Below are 16,731 nucleotides of genomic sequence, written 5' to 3'. Positions count from 1 at the left end.
CTGAATCTCCAATACATGGTCAGGTAGTCACTATAGGTGTATCTGACTGAGCCGAGAGATAAACTGCCGTTCAATGTGGGTCATCCATCGTTCCGGGCGAGTGGGGCCGCACCGGGACGGCCGGCCACACCTCAGCCAGGCAACAACTGGATTTGGGATGTCTTTGACCCAATGATATTGTCTGAAGACTAGCTGAATGAAGAAGAATGATCTGTATTGATTTTCCATTTTGATCTTTAAATGAATTATCCCAAGTAACATCAATTTACAGAGCGGCAACTCAATGAGCAACTCGTTTATAACATTGACTACAACCATTCGACGAAATTGAAGTCCTAAAGGAAAGGAATATCATCTAGTTGCCATTAGATCGTAAATAGGAGCTTATGCAATCCTAGATACGTAGTAGGTATCTTGGTTAAAGACCTAAAAAGAGTCTCGGTAACACTAACAGTTAGCAGGTCGCGTAAAGTGAAAAGCCGCGTGGACTAGCCATTTGATGCCGCATATATTTTATGCAAATACCAATTTATGCATCAACAAGTACCTCCCTGCGCGGGGTACTTTAAGGTTCTGCATCACCTGTGCCGTAGCACCTATTGGCTGCTCTCGCGTCCATCACTTAAATAGATGGCCCCTCCTTCGACACGAGCCGAGACGCGGCTCAGGAGGGACGACGCGCTTTGACGCGTCTCCCTGACTACTTTTCTAAATGAGCACCTCAGCGCTGGTTACCGGGGGACCAACCCCATCCAAGTAGCACCTCCACCATCACCATTTCCATCCTCGATACCATCATTTCCCTGCACTACAATCACGAGCAACATATAATCAAAGAGTGGCATCCAGGCATATACTCTCCTTCTCTTCTCTCACTGATATGCCACCGGCCTAAACTCTTCTCCCGTCATGTCTCACAGAGCGCGGCTCGCTGAGCTCAAGGCTCTTCGAGAGTCCGGCAAGAAGGTCTTTGATACTTACAAAGTTGCCGACGTCGACAATTTATACGACGAAGTTGACGAGGATGGATATAAGAAGGTTGTTCGGGAACGATTAAATCAGGACGACTTTGTTGTCGACGACAATGGCGAAGGCTACGCAGATGATGGCCGCGAAGACTGGGATCGAGTACAAGCCTATGGTTCAGAAAGCGAAGAAGAGGCCACCCTCCGTGGCCGACCCAGTAAGACTGGTCAGTCTTCCTCCAGGACATGTTCAGGACAGCCCACATACTCACATATCATGTAGCGAAGAAGAATCGCCAGGAGGAGCAAGCCAAGCGAGCGGCCACTGACAAAGATATCAGTGAATACTTCAAGGGCGCCAACAGGGCCCAGCCAAAACCCAAGGTACGCATTCCGTTTACAACATCGTGGGTCGACCCAACTAAATTAAATATCTCTTCAGGTCGTCAAGACAAAGGAGGACGACGACTTCCTTTCAAACCTCCTCGGCGAGGTCGACAACAACATTCCTGCCCCTGCTCCCCATACCTCAAGAGTCGAAAGATCTGGCGGTCGTCGCAAGGCTAGGGCCCTTTCACCTGCTCCCGAGCCTGTGCCCAAAAAGACCAAGACCCTCGATACCCGGCTACCGTCCCCTCTCCCTCCAGCCCCTGATGATGATGGCTTCTTTCCCTCCGCCGACGATGACATCCTCGAGACTGCCGATGTCCCCATGAGCGATCCTGCACCCTCCTCTCCAGCCGCAAAGGTAGCGCAGAGAAAGGCACAGATTAAGCAGGAACCAAAGGAAGAAGACGACGACGACGACGACATGATGGAGGTTGCGCATGCTGGAACCATCGCCACAACCAGTGTCAATCTAGCAAGTTCAAGGCCGATCAAGAAAATTCAGAAAGCAGAATCCTATCCCACACCTGCCAGCTCCTCTCCTGTTAAACCCAACGGCGCTCAAGTCGACTCAGCTTCATGGAATGCCCTCACAGAGAGGCTGAACGTCGTCACAAGTTCGCCTGCAGAAACAAAGACAATAGGCAAAATTGACTACAAGGATGCGATCGAGGAAGACGGCAGTCTCAACTTCTTCTGGACAGACTACACCGAGGTCAACGGCAGTCTGTGTCTCTTTGGCAAAGTTCTCAACAAGAAGACGCGATCATACGTCAGCTGCTTTGTGAAAGTAGACAACATCTTGAGAAAGCTCTATTTCTTGCCGCGCCAACACCGCTTGCAAGATGGCGAAGAGACAGGCGAAGAAGTCGAGATGATGAACGTGTATGACGAGATTGACACCATGATGACCAAGATGAATGTTGGCATGTACAAGATCAAGGCCTGTACCAGGAAATATGCCTTTGAGCTCCGTGATGTCCCCAAGGAAGCACAGTATATGAAACTTCTCTACCCATACAACAGTGAGTGGCCACATTCCTCCTGTAGGTCCCTCAAAGCAGCTAACAAGTATCCCAGAGCCTGAAGTCGACCCCAACAGACCCGGTGAGACATATTCTCACGTCTTTGGTAGCAACACTGCTCTTTTTGAACAGTTCGTTCTCTGGAAGAATATCATGGGCCCATGCTGGCTGAAGATTGAGGATGCCGATTTTGACAAGCTCAAGAATGCTTCCCACTGCAAGCTTGAGGTTTTGGCCGATCACCCCAACATGGTTTCTGTTCTTAGCGAGTCTGACAACCTGGATGCACCCCCCCTGACTCTTATGAGTGTCTCATTACGGACTGCCTTCAATGAGAAGGATAACAAGCAAGAGATTCTGGCTATTAGTGCAAGAATCTACGAGAAGGTATCCCTCAGTGACACAACTCCTGCAGAAAAGCTGCCCTGTCGAACCTTTACGGTGATCCGGCCGCATGGCCAGGCGTTCCCTATGGGCTTCGATCACCTTGCAAAGAAGAGGAATCGTGGCTTGATTGTGCTGAAGAAGCAAGAAGCCGATATCCTCGCCTTCTTCTTGGCCCAACTTGATGTTGCGGATCCAGATGTAATTCTGGGACACCAATTGGAGGGTGTAGACTACAGTGTGCTCCTCAACCGCCTGTATGAAAAGAAAATACCCGGATGGTCCAGGCTAGGCAGACTCCGTCGCAGTCAGTGGCCATCGTCAATCGGCAAGACTGGTGGTAATGTTTTTGCTGAACGCCAGATCTTGTCAGGACGTCTGCTATGTGATCTTGCCAACGATGCTGGAAAGTCCGTTATGTTCAAGTGTCAGTCATGGAGCCTGACAGAGATGTGCAGTTTGTACCTCTCTGGAGATAACCGGCGCCGCGATTTTGACAATGAGGTTGCCCTGAAGACGTGGGCCAGGGAGAAGCAGGGACTTCTCGACTACATCACCCATATGGAGGCCGATACACACTACATTGCAGCCCTGGCCCTGGGTGTTCAGATGTTGCCACTGACTAAGGTTCTCACCAATCTGGCGGGTAACTCTTGGGCTCGAACCCTGACCGGCACGCGTGCAGAGCGGAATGAGTACATTTTGCTACACGAGTTCTATCGCAACAAGTACATCTGCCCTGACAAGCAGACTTTTCGCAGTCGCCAGCGTGCTGAAGAGGCACAGCGTGAAGAAGAGGCGGTTGAGGGGAAGAAGAAGGACAAGTACAAGGGCGGCTTGGTTTTCGAGCCAGAGAAAGGTCTGTATGATAAGTTTGTGCTTGTCATGGACTTTAATTCCCTGTATCCCTCTATTATTCAGGAGTTCAACATCTGCTTTACAACTGTCGATAGACCAGCCACAGTAAGTTTGTCGAGAATCCATGTTTTAACCTCGAAACTAACCAAACCCACAGAACGGTGAAGAAGATGAAGTTCCCGAAGTCCCAATCAACCAGGATCAAGGTATCCTACCTAGGCTCATTGCTACTCTCGTTAGTCGCCGTCGACAAGTCAAGAGCCTCATGAAGGACAAGAAGGCTACCCCAGAGGAGCTGGCTACATGGGACATCAAGCAGCTTGCGCTCAAGCTCACTGCCAACTCCATGTACGGATGTTTGGGTTATACCAAGTCACGCTTCTACGCTCGACCTCTGGCTGTTTTGACAACCTTCAAGGGCCGAGAGATTCTCCGCAGCACCAAGGAGCTGGCCGAGAGCAACTCACTGCAGGTTATCTATGGTGATACTGATTCCGTCATGATCAATGCCAACGTGGATAATGTTGCCGATGCGTTCAAGGTTGGTAATGATTTCAAGAAAGCAGTCAACGAGCAGTACAAGCTGCTTGAGATCGATATTGACAACGTCTTTCGCCGTATTCTTCTTCAAGCGAAAAAGAAGTATGCTGCTATCAACCTTGTAGAGAAGGATGGGAAGTTCATCGAGAAGATGGAAGTCAAGGGTCTTGACATGAAGCGTCGAGAATACTGTGCTCTGTCCAAGGAGATCTCCCAACACCTTCTTAACGAGATTCTGTCGGGTGACGACACCGAAGTCTCAATCGCCCGAATCCATGAGTACTTGAGCGATATTGCTGGCAAGATGCGTGAACAGACTATTCCTGTTCAGAAGTATATCATCCATACACAGCTTGGAAAAGCACCCAACGACTACCCTGACTCCAACTCCATGCCTCAGGTCCAAGTCGCTCTCCGTGAAATGGCCAAAGGCAAGACAGTTCGCAAGGGAGATGTTATCGCGTACGTGATTACGGGCGACAGCAAGAGCTCCGAGCCTGCTCCCAAACGAGCCTACACTCCTGGTGATCTCAAGGCAGACCCTACTCTACTGCCTGACGTTGAGTGGTATATTGGCAAGCAGATCTTCCCCCCTGTCGAGCGTCTCTGTGCCAATATTGTTGGAACATCAACATCACAACTGGCAGAGCACCTTGGTCTAGATATCAAGCGCTACAGCTCATTCCAGACTCAGCAGAACAGCTCAAGCAACGACCTCGAGATCTACCCCTTGGACTCTCAGATTCCAGATGAGGTCCGCTTCGGTGACTGTGCTCGCCTCTCTTTGCGTTGCCGCAAGTGCAAAACCTCGTTCGCGTTCGAAGGCTTGGCTACGTCCCCCAATCATGTGTCCCAATCCGGTATTATCTGTGGCTCGTGTGGTAGTTCCATCTCAACACTCTCTGTCGTGGCCCAGATGGAGCACGCCATCCGCACTCAGACAAGCCGGTACTACGAGGGCTGGCTGGTCTGTGATGATAGCCAGTGCGGCAATCGAACACGGCAAATGAGTGTTTATGGTTCTCGTTGCCTTGGTCCTAAGGGACTTGCGCGAGATTGTCTTGGTCGAATGCGTTACGAATACACAGAAAAGGCTATCTACACTCAGCTTCTCTACTTCACCAGCCTGTGGGATGTCGACAAGGCCAAGGCCAAGGCCACGAGCACTGAGATGTCTAGGCAAGATCGGGAGAATATCCTTGCATTGGCTGAGCATAACCGCGTACGCTTCGGAAATGTGAAGGGTATCGTTGACAAGTATCTCGATAAGTGTGGTCGGCAATGGGTAGCCATGGATACTCTGTTCACCAAGCTGGGCTTCAAGCCAATGGCATGAGTTGGTTAGGGATGCGGAAGGACATTTATGGGTATACTGTAAAACGTTCATGTATATTTGGGTCAGCGGCGTCCTGAGGATTATATATTTACGTGGGTTGGGTTTGTTGAGGATTAACAGAGGACAACAGCTTCACATGCCAGTAATGAAGGATTTTGGCATGCACAAGAGTAAGCGAGTCTTGGTGGTGTTTGGGAGTTTGATGAGAGCGAAGCCTGCCGAGTGCTCTACTACCTACCAAGTTACAATTTTTAAAATAAGACAGTTTTCCTATGGTCGTCCGTTCTCAAGACATCTTCTTCCCTGTGTTCAACATTCACTTATTTACTATTCACGAGTAAGAGGCAGCAAGTTTGAACATATATGTAAATTGTCCCTGCCAATGGCCCATGCTTCTTCGAAATTAGATGATATACAGCAAAGCATCATCAAGACCCTTTCATTAAAGCTCGACCAGGCTGAACGCCTCTATACATTACACACCAAGTGACAGAGCCGTTGGCGAGCGGTCATGTCCTCCTTCTTGGTACAACAATGCATATGCTCATGAGGCTAAGTCGAGAGAGCCTGAGTCGTCATCATCAATCATGGTCTTGTTTGAGAACCCTTTCCTAACCTATCGCGACGTGATGTGATTCGTCAGCGTTAAGTGAGGGAGCAACATCTAAAGCCAGCAAAGGGGCGAAAGCATGGCGAGAGGCTGTCCACGTATAACGAAAGGCCAGAGAGGAAGAATGCACCGAGAAAACCATTTCATTCCATATCATTCCGTTCCATTTCGTTCCATTCCCTTTCGCGTTCTGCCTCATTGAGTCCGAAATAAAATTCAACCGCAAATGCCCTGAACACCACCTCCGCCATCCACCCCGAGTCGTACGTATGTATATGACGGTTGCGACGTGATCATCGTGACGCTTTTTACCATCATTACCTCCCCCTTTTCGTGCGTAACCTCTCCTGGAGATAAAACAGCCAGAAGTATGCTGGCCAACGACAACGATAGGGTCATCCCGAACCCTTGAACCGGAAATCCTCCACAACATTAAAGAACTGAAACACACTCGAAGCATGATCAGAAAAGGGGCTGAGGTAGGTGGTAATGAGCACAATGGTGAAGGAAATCCCTAGTCCGATGTAGGGGTCACCTCTCACGCTGAGAGGAATCGTGTCCGTCTGTCTATGGGCAAGGTATCATGAGTTCTGGAAAAAGAAAATGTGCTCAACTTTTGTGACACGTCTGATAAATAAATAAAAAAAGGCCTGTAAATGCAAGAAAACACAGCACCGCCTAGTCTATTCTGCCGAAATGCAAGACACCGAAGGAAGAAGAATACTTTTACTCGCTCTCTTTCTTATCACTGTCAGGGACAGCCTTCGACATCGCGGGGGAGGCAGAAGTAGACGGGGGCGAAGCCGGGTGGTCGTTCTCCATGTTGGCAAGGAGGCTACATACATGTCAGCAACTCAAATTTGAATGTATAAGGCACCAGTCAAACTTACCTGAATGCATTAGAGTGAGAGGTGTTCTCGCGGGTAGGAGGAGTGCCAGTTCGTGAAGAAGTAGCAGAATCCTCACCACGAGGACCAAGGTAGCCGCCGGGACCCATGCGTCTTCCGCTGTTGCTACGAGAAGAGAGCATGGAAGCAGGGCCAAGAGAAATGTTGCCGCTTGAGGTTCGGTTGGCAGAGCCCTTCAGACGGCGCAGATCGTCCATTCCGACCTGGTTGCTGGTTTGTTGTGCGTAACCAGCCGAGAAGTTGCGAGCGTCGCCTCGTCCGACCGGAGGGCGACCGCCACCTCGCTGATTAGTGCGAGCAGCCTCCTGAGCTTTGGCAGCCTGAGCAGCCTCAGCCTCAGCTCGAACTTCATCGAGAGTCTTGGGCCCCTTGTTGGTCTCCTTCGAGTGCCATCCGCCTTGCGCAGGTCCATAACGTCCATGAGCATAAACTTGAGTCGGCTGGGAAGCTCGGGAAGATCCATCATGGTCTGGATGCGCTGGAAGTAAGCGTCCATCATGGGCCGACCCTTCTCAGTGCTGTCGAGGTTGCCACCAATAGTCCTGAGCAGCTTGCTAAGCGACTCAACTTCGGCCTCGTCAGGTACTCCCTTATAGTCGACGAGTTTGTGCACACACTCGTGCATGATACGCTCTGTAAGCATGCCGAGCTTGTAAAGTTCACCGATGAACTGGACTAGACCAAGACCACGACGCTTGGCAGCAGCAGCAGCATAGTACTCATCGGACAGGAGAGCAGCCTCAGCAGTCTTCTTACCCGCAGCGTCTTCTTCCTCATCAGGCTTGTCAGGTAAGTTAACGGTCCAACCGCGCTCAAACTCTTCCTGACATCTGTTGAGAAGGTACTTGCGGAACAAGTTACCACCGCTGACGACATTACCATTCTTGTCTTTGATACGCTCATCACGGACGTCGGGGCTCATAGTCTCAAGCATACGTTTGCAGAACTTAGCATACATAGAAGCCCAATGGGCCTCATCAGTAGCCTTCTCAAAGGTGAGCTGAATGACTTGGCGAAGTGTACGACCGTCAGACTCATCCTTGGACTGGGATGCAATGAGCAAGATCTGGTCTGCAATCCTGTCGAACTTCTCGGGTGTCATCTTGTTGAGTGCCGCCTTGACCTTTCTTTGAACCATATCAGGCTCGAGGTGGCCAGAGGGATTAGCAGCGGCTGGATTGGCATTCTTGCCAATACTTGTAGGCTTCCAACCGTTGGCGGTCTGGGCAATGGGCTTAAGCTCCTGGCCAGCAGTCAAAGGCATGGTCTTAGCAGCCTGAGCCTCCCTGACGCCTTCACCACGCTGGCTGCCGCCGCCACGACGACGAGACCCACGGGGAGAGTTAGGAAGTTGAGAGGGGCCACGCGAGGAGCCGCCTGTAGGGAAATTGCTGGGACCACGGCCCATGGAACCAATACCAGGTCGCTGCTGGTTGGAAAGGGCGAAACGGAGTTCGGAGGTACTGTTACTGGGGAGAGGTCGGGAAGCGGTAGGGGCGTTGAAGCTACCCATGGGAAATCCACTGCCGATACCTGAGCTAGGGCCACGAGAGCCTCGACCAGAGCCGCCAGGAGTGTTGGTTCTGGAACGGTCATCGCCAATAAGAGACTTGACTTGCTGGCCGAATTCGAGAGAAGGCTGCTCAGTAAAAACCTTCTGGAACTGCAACAAGAAGTTGGCATCATACTTGAAGGTCTTGCCCTTCTTCTGAACCGCTGCATTAAGGGCAGGGTTGGGCGACTTGATGCCAGCAGGGTAGATATCTTGCTCGATAACCTTCAGGAAACGAGCAGACTTGAGCGATTGCAGGGCGGCGCTTGGTTGAGCGGGCTCAACGGGCTTGGTGTTAAGAGGGGCCAAGTTGAGAGCAGCAGGCTTCGCACCGCGCTTCTCGTGCTTGGGCGCAGCAGAGTCGGCAGGCTTGTCGCCTCCAATCTTCATGCTAGCAAGCTTGTCGGTAACAGACTCGACCTTAGTAGGCTCGGTGTCCTTGCCGCTTCGAGCCTGGGAGAGGAGTTCGGCAACTGAAGGAGCAGATGAGCCGGCCTGTTGGCGTCGCTTCTCCTTCTCCTCCTCGAGACGCTCCATCTCGCGCTCTTGTTCTCGGAGCTTGCGGTCTTCCTCTGCAGCGTTCTTAACACGGTCCTTTTCGGCTTGTTCCTTGGCAATGGCCTTCTGAGCCTCGACCTTCTTGCGATGCTCTTCCTCAGCCTTTTCACGGCGAGCATCCTCCTCCTCCATCTCACGGATCATACGCTCTATCTCTTCCTCCTCAGTTTCGTCCTTCTTAGCAGGCTCAGCAGGCTTCTCAGCCTCCTTCTTGGGCTCCTCAATCTTGGGAGTGGCTTCAGGAGCCTTGACCTCGGGTTCAGGCTTGCTTTCAGGCTCAGCCTTAGTAGAGGGTGCAGGCTCGGCCTTGGTCTCGGTGAGCTTGGCCTCAGATTGCTCAGCAGGCTTGTCTTCGGTTTTAGCCGCAGGCTCGACGGGCTTTGGCTTATCCTCCTTGGGCGGCGCCTGCGTGGCTTGCTTGATCTTCTCTTTAAGCTCATCCTGAATCTGCTTGGCAGTCTTGGTGGCAGCATGACTATCAGTGCGGCCGTGAGAGGGGGTAGATGGCTTAGGAGGGGGGGTAGATGAAGCAATCACAGGAGGAGTCTTGGACTGCTGGATGCTGGGAGCGGGAGATGATGGAGTTTTGAAGGACGAAGTGTCAATGACTTCACCGGCAGCGTTCTTGATCTGGATAGCGGCGCTCTTCTTAGGCACCTTGACGAAGCTGTTTGCGGTGGGCTTCAATGATGAGTTCTGAGGCTGGGGGGTAGATGATACGACGACCGGAGCATTTGGCTGGCTGGCGCTCGGTGGCCTCTCGGGCTGAGAGGGTGTACGCGACATGTTGTGACCATGCTGTGTGTAGGGAGTGACATAGTTCTGTCCGTAACTAGGAGAGTTAGCCTGGGGAGGAACAGCCATATACGGCATATTGGCATAATTGTATTGCATCGACAGTGGGCGTCCGAAACCATCCACCTGCGGGGGAGGATAACCGTAGTTCTGTTTTTTTAAAGTTAGCATGTATTCAAAGAAACCACTTCCTGGTGACAAGTCGAGAGCCGGAGTTGATTCATTCAAGGACAGGGGTTGAAAAGGTTTTTTGGGGTAGCTGAATGACGGTACACGCGAGCTGCTGGTATCTGTTTCTCGCCATGGTTGATCTAAACGTTTACTGAAACGCCGACGTTGGTTGAACTCGTTCCCATGCAGATCGCGTGACGACTCTTGCGGGTGGTTGACCTGGACCGACTTTTCCAGGTCGCCGCGCTTCCCCTTGTTCTTTTTGTTGTTTTTCGAAAAAAGCTTATCAACTTGGGAAAGGGGGTACTGTACTTGTTGATGCTGTTGAGGCATGGGAGGTTGGTAATGGTATTGAGGTGTCATGCCAGGCTGCATGGTGGCAGGCTGCATGTTAGGAGTACCCGGGAGTGAGGGGACGAGAGCCGGGCTTCGGGCAGGCTGAGGAGAGTTCGGGTACTGAAGGTTACGACCCTGAGGCTGGAAAGCTGGAGGCATGCCACGGCCCTGACCAGGGCCGTTACGGAACTGGTTGGTGGGGGGGAAACCCATCTGCGAGCTGTAGTTGCTGCCATGGGGATTGTATCCGCGGCCACGACCACCCTGGGGCTGGAAGTTGCCTCGACCGGCGCCGTCACCTTGCGCCGAGTGGCCGGATTCACGTCGGAAGTGAGCTCCAGGCTGTGCATTGGGGTTCGTTGGAGTAGAGCCCTGCCTCATGTGGCGCTAGAGAGTAAGTCAGTGATGAGTTCGAAGGTAATTATTTGACAGACGAATCTGAAAGAACCTACTTCGCCATCGCTACCGAGACTGCCAAATGTCATTGTATTGCCTCCTGCCTGTTGGAGACCAGAAGGAGGTCGGCCACCACTGGCTGAAGGCTGAGGAATAGGCGAAGGTGAGTGAGCAGGAGAGGGAACTCGAGCATTTCCACCACCGGGAATAGGAATAGGCGCAGCACTGGAGGACTGAGGTGTGCTGTTGGCCATTGCAGGAGAGTCGTAGCCGAACTGGATGCCAGGCTTGCCAGCACTGACGGGACCACCATTGGCGACAAAACTGTTAGGACCGTTGGCAGCCATGGTGACGGAGCTCTTGCGAGAATGATCGGAACCGTTGAGGTTAGCGCTGCTGCGAGTGACAGCAGGGACAGCGGGGGTGACGGCGGGTTTGCCGTTCACAGGAGACGATGAGGCGTCTTTCGCATTCTGCGAAGAAGACGAAGCTCCAACCACCGCGGGAGGGTGGGATCCAGTTGCGACTATAGGGGCCTGGGCTGACTTCTTAGGCGCACCTGCAGCAGAGGCATACGAAGAAGCCGTAGTCGCGGGGGTGTTGTTCGCCTGGATGGGGTTCTGCTGGTTGGCAGGCGACGTCATATGGGGAGTTCGGTGCCGTTCGCGATGTGAGATTGCGGTGGTGTTGGGATTATTTTTTTTTTTGTGGGCGTCGAGGGAGAAAGCGGAATAGATGGCGCCGGGTGCCGGGTAGGGACGTGGAATTATTCGAAGCTGCAGCGGGGCAACAAGATTCGACGACGAAGAGAGACGCACAAGTCGTTTCCCTTTTTAAAAATAAACGAAACACCACGATCTCGGGCGGAGAGATCTCGTAGAAAGAAACGACGGTAAGTCCGATGGGCGGCTCGAGAGGTCGAGATAGGCCGAATCGAATCGATCGATCACAGGAGAGCGAACAAGGAGTGCAGTCGTACCAATGAAGGCGATCGTAGAGACAAGACGGGTCAAGCTACGTACGATCCTGCGCGGCAGCGACAGAAGAAGAAACGGAGGGGAGAGGGTCGCTGTGATGGTCTTAACACACACAGGACGTGGTTCCAAAGCAGAAGCAAATGGAAATGGGTCGGGTTAGAATATTTTCCACCGGACCAAGAAGGTTGAGTTGGTGAGGATTCAGAAAAAGCCGGCAAAAAAATTTGGGCAGCAGGATATGATAAGGACTGACGGGAAGGGGCGAGGGAACAGGGCTTTCTCCGGCAAGACTATTTAAGATTTGGGCACTGTGCCCGTAAGCAATGGTAGGCAATGCACCTCGGGGCAGTGAGTCACCTGTAATCAACATCGACAGAGCCGTTAGGGGTTCTAATAATAAGACCTTTTCAGGGAGTCTATACAGTGTCAATCACTGCCAAGAATGTGTTCAACACTGTCGCTCCCACGGTTTTTTTTTTTTTTCTTCTTCTTCTTTCTAGGCACAGCCCAAGCCCAAGCCAAACATCCAGGCTCCAGTTGGTTGGTTAACCCGGCTTGACCTCCAGCTAAGAAAAGACGCCGCATATCTAATTTCTCCATCCATTCGCCCACAAAGAGCACTACGTCAATCCCGTCCCCGCGGGCGAGGGCACGCTAGTTAAGGCGATAAACGGAGCCTAAATCTGGCTGGATAGTTCGAGACATTGGAAATAACCACTGTACTTCGAATGAGGATACAGGTATAGGAGAGGCATGAAAACTTACGCCTCTAGTCCAAGTGATGAAAAGATTTAGGAAAGTTTGGCATCCATTCATCGATCCTATAGGCTGGCTTATTTTATCACCTTAACTTTACGTCAGAAGTTCACAAGGGAGGGTGTTATTGAGAATTTGAGTATGAAGGTGGGAATAAGAATCCACCTCACAGACGCATACAACGAATTCAGAGACGCTCAGGCTGTCGTCGTCGTCGGATGTCTATCAAGTAACTTCACTTTCATGTGGCAGGGAGTACTCAACTTAGATGACTGTATATTCAATCTGCCTAGCATGACATGCATACACTCAATGAAACTAACATACCTGTAATCTAAACACAACACCAGGCTTGGTAGGCAGAGTAGGTTTCAGTCAATTCAACAATACATGTATGCTATGCCCTCGGTATTGTACTCGTAAAGCGCTTTCCGGGCGTATTGATATTGATTCCACGATATCTTTACCCCAAGCGACGCAACACAAACTAGCAAGGACAGAGATACGCAGGCACTCAGTCCGATGGGCCGGCTTGTCTGTGCTCATCTCCAAGGCGATCCGCAGGTGATGAATTCAGTACGATTGCTACGGCGTTTTGGATGTGCACACTGAAGGCCATTGTGCAAGGGAACAGGGCGTAAGCAGTGGATGTCAAGATTGTTAGGGCAAACGGCAATTCCGAAATGGTCGTCAAAACATGCGATTTCTACGCCTCATGCCCAACCCTCCCCATTGATAACTCGACAACAATGAATCGCCCATAAAGAAGTGGAGTGATGAGTGACACTGGTGTGAGAGCGCATGGGCCAGGCGTGGGCATCTGCTGTAGAGATAAATAGACAAGGGCATGTCGGGAGTGGTAAAGGAGGATCTTGGCTATTTCAGGGCATCTGGCTGTGAACTTATCAGGGGCAATAACACCAAAGGGGGTCAGTTCTGTGTTCTTCCTATTTGGACCAAGGTTGTAAGGGTAACAATGTTCAAACTGGTAATGGATATCTAGCAGTCATTCCGACTTGAACTATGACCTGATTCGTTCTCATGAAATGGCTGACTGGACTGACTCACGGACCTGTCGACTTGCGGCCCAGCCAACAAACTAGGTATCCAATACCAACTGAGCCAAACTTGGCTCAACCTCACCAAAGCAAGAATCCTGCACGCACCCTCACCACTATCGTACTAAGTCCGCAAGCTCCGGTCTAGGCATCATTCTGGCAGGCTGCAGTAGGACTGGATCTGATGAATCGTTTCTCCTCTTTGTCCTCTTCATACTCATCATACTCAGAAGGGAAACCCGAGCCAGTCGATGTATACTCTCTCTCTGTCTCTCTCTCCTTGTGTGTTATTGCAAACATGGTTTGGTTTGTCTTTGATACTCCAAATTCACTTATCGAGATTTCTCATACTCTCAAGTGATTCTTACAAGCAGCTCCTGATTGTCCAAAGTCAAACGCACAGATACTAACATGTCTGTCTATATCAAACATGTTATTTAGTCAAACTCTAACAAATGACAGGAGCTTGATACCGTCGCTCTCAAAACATCTGCCTGTTCTTACTACCGAGACTGATGTGAGAGTTTGCAAGAAAAGAGTCACAGTATATGACCAATAAAAACAATTAATATTTAATTATTCATCGGCTATTCCCTCTTTCGTAAGTAAATGCAACATGCTCGTTGGAATTGTCGTCACGCAGTCTAAGATTCTTTCTACCCGTGGGATAGGTTAGTTGATACTATCACTTGCAATCAGTAACTTCACATAAGCATCACTTTGACAAGCATCACTTTGATCTAGATGAGGCGTCCCATGTAGACTAGTATTGCTGGCCGTCCTGATCTTGTTGTGGACGGGTCTCACCTCATCACCTAATCCGTGTTGAACATGTACCTGAATAGCCCTTCCCAAGCCAAAAATATTCCTAATTTTTGCTCTGCTTCACATTGATACGTTGCTTGTTTGTTCTATCTTGGCATTCCACGACTTGCATTCTGTCTAAGCGACCTATCTTCTGTTCAACTTCGAACCACGTCAAACACAAAACCCTCTCTCAAAACTTTAGTCACCTGATTATGACGAGATGCAATCAAACCAATGACACAGTCACAATTGGAAGAATTTGACATCTTGATACATGATGTAATGATGTGCATCGCACGTGTGATCGTCGAAATCAGTCAAGAAAAAAGTATGTGCAGCCAAACTTTGACAAACTGTATTACTCGTTGCAGAACAACTACAAATATCAAGTCGATCTAGCCAAGCAGATACTAGAGAGTCGGCAAGGACGTATATTTATGAAATAAATGATCAGAAACCTCCAAGAAGTTCGATAGCCAGAAACATCAGAACTAAACCCTTAACCTTTTCGCACCTTTTCTTCTTTGGCTTACTGCTGGAGACTGTCGATCACCCGCTCTTTGCCCAACCCAATGGCGCTAGAGTTCGGCTATTCTCAACGGTTGCAGCAAATAGTGATTTCTAAGGAGCACACGCCAATTGAGTCAAAACAGGAGCCAGCGAGGTTCAGTCGGAGGCTCAAAGATTTACGGATAGATTCAGGGCCTCGGTTCTCATGCTATATGGGTCCTTGTAACAACAATTCCTCTTGTCTTGCGCCGTCCGAATAATACACAAGTGACTTTTCGATCAGTATCTCTACTCTCCTTCTCGAACTTCCAAGATGTCTGCCTCGACCCCCTCTTCTTCGTCATCTTCTTCGTCTTCATTATTGCCATACCCCCCTTCCTCGTCTTCAGGCTCTTCCATGATTGTCTCAGGCAGTCCTCCCTGTTCTGCCTCGAGCTGCTTGATCTTTGTGTTGGTCATCTCAAAGACATATTGGCCCAGGTGCTCTACACCTTCCATTGGTACCTCGCCCTCCACAGCTCCTAGCTCCTGAGTGACCTCTCTCTGCGTAGGCCAGAGCTCTCCCGTTACCAGCATTAGCTTATCTGGTCTTTGAAGTAATAGGTCAAAGGCGGGTCGAAGCTCAGGGCATGCTTCGAAAACCTCACGGCGGCCGAGAATGTACAAGCCAAGTCTTGCTCGAGATAGAGCTACTGTCATGCGTCGCACGTCACGTAAATAGCCCACACGTGACGTTCGGGTAAGAGACAGAATGATATCTGGAGGGGATGTTAGTTTGGAAATTGCTATAAAACGTACAACAGTGCACTTACAATCGTTCTGTTCGCCCTGGTACTTGTCGACAGTAGCTACCGCCTTGGGCATACCAAAGACGGGGTTTCGGGCGCATCTATGTGAGAGCACATCCTTGACCAGGGCTCGTTGACCAGCGTAAGTTGTAAGAATGGTGATCTTCTCAGCAGGGTAACCCAGGAGGCGCATGTACTGGAAGATGGCCACTGCGTACTCGGCCTCACCAAGATTCTGGATAAAGTGTGGCGTGGGTTCAGCCTCTCCCCGACCCTTGTAGTCAGGCACGTTGATAAACTGATAGTCAAACTTGAATCCGGCATTGGCCTTGACAAATTCAGCACTTGTCTGCACCTCGGGAAGGTTGTCAAGCTTGGGGTAGCGCCACTGGTAAAGACTTGCGATCGAACCACGAGCACGGCCCTGCTGGTCGAGGGTGACCGTAGGAACGCCCAGTCTGACCAGTCTTGAAAACAGTGACTGCTCAAGGTTGGCGTAGTGACGGAATGCCAGACTTTGAATGACCGGTGAATTCTGGAAATGGTCTCCGCACAAAACAACCCTTTGTAGAGGCAATTTACCATTTCGAGGCTTCTGCATCGCGAGGGGCAAAAAGGTCTCGATCTCGGTCACTTGAGCAGCCTCCTCCATGACTACATTGTCGTAATGGAAACCAAGTGATGCAATCTCTCCTCTTCTGATAGCTGCATGTGTTGTCGTCATGGCGACAATGCGCGCCTCGCTGGTGAGCAGGTAGTTTGCCTTGTCACGATCTCGTCGGAGGATCTCAAACGGAAGTGCATCAGCCAGCTCCGAGAAAATCTTGGAAATATGACGGTAGCAGCCTTCTACGACTTCGAGCACTTGCTCTTTATTACTCTCTGGGTGGAAGATAGGTTGCGGGGCATCTGAAAAGTATGAGTGGAAGGGGAAGGCTGCCACAATCTCAGCAGCTGTTGATTGCTCGGCGTAAGCGATCTGCTTGAACCTGTTCCATGCTGGAGCGACGTAGA

At 50.6% G+C, this 16,731-nt stretch overlaps 3 protein-coding genes across 3 annotated transcripts in view; 1 reads left to right on the top strand and 2 right to left on the bottom strand.

The window, feature by feature from the left end:
* Positions 1-670: 670 nt before the first annotated feature.
* On the top strand, positions 671-5,844 carry FOXG_09477 (DNA polymerase alpha subunit A). Its single transcript, XM_018388666.1, has 5 exons — positions 671-1,192; positions 1,249-1,349; positions 1,408-2,377; positions 2,433-3,724; positions 3,777-5,844. The coding sequence occupies exons 1-5, from the start codon at positions 910-912 to the stop codon at positions 5,493-5,495; spliced, it is 4,365 nt and encodes a 1,454-aa protein (XP_018246764.1). The 5' UTR covers positions 671-909; the 3' UTR covers positions 5,496-5,844.
* Positions 5,845-6,831: 987 nt separating this feature from the next.
* FOXG_09476 (uncharacterized protein) lies at positions 6,832-11,465 on the bottom strand (the record flags this gene model as incomplete). Its single annotated transcript, XM_018388665.1, has 4 exons — positions 6,832-6,940; positions 6,996-7,372; positions 7,429-10,812; positions 10,878-11,465. The coding sequence occupies 4 exons, from the start codon at positions 11,463-11,465 to the stop codon at positions 6,832-6,834; spliced, it is 4,458 nt and encodes a 1,485-aa protein (XP_018246763.1).
* Positions 11,466-15,067: 3,602 nt separating this feature from the next.
* The window catches only part of FOXG_09475 (uncharacterized protein), a 4,924-nt gene continuing 3,260 nt past the window's right edge, over positions 15,068-16,731 (bottom strand). The window contains exons 5-6 of the mRNA XM_018388664.1: positions 15,742-16,731; positions 15,068-15,687 (exon numbers count right to left, since the gene is read on the bottom strand). Coding sequence (XP_018246762.1) covers positions 15,218-15,687; positions 15,742-16,731 — 1,460 coding nt within the window. The 3' untranslated portion in view covers positions 15,068-15,217. The remainder of the gene's footprint in view (positions 15,688-15,741) is intronic.

The sequence above is a fragment of the Fusarium oxysporum genome, chromosome 9 (genome assembly GCF_000149955.1).
Source record: "Fusarium oxysporum f. sp. lycopersici 4287 chromosome 9, whole genome shotgun sequence".
Classification (NCBI taxonomy): domain Eukaryota; kingdom Fungi; phylum Ascomycota; class Sordariomycetes; order Hypocreales; family Nectriaceae; genus Fusarium; species Fusarium oxysporum.
Note: the sequence above shows the minus strand (reverse complement) of the source record. Positions and strands in the feature narration are given on the sequence as shown.

Excerpts from the sequence above, each read along its gene's own strand:
- FOXG_09477 (XM_018388666.1), top strand. The coding sequence starts at position 910 with ATGTCTCACAGAGCGCGGCTCGCTGAGCTCAAGGCTCTTCGAGAGTCC. Across the intron at positions 1,193-1,248 it reads TGGCCGACCCAGTAAGACTG|CGAAGAAGAATCGCCAGGAG; the intron begins GTCAGTCTTCCT and ends CATATCATGTAG. Across the intron at positions 3,725-3,776 it reads CTGTCGATAGACCAGCCACA|AACGGTGAAGAAGATGAAGT; the intron begins GTAAGTTTGTCG and ends CCAAACCCACAG.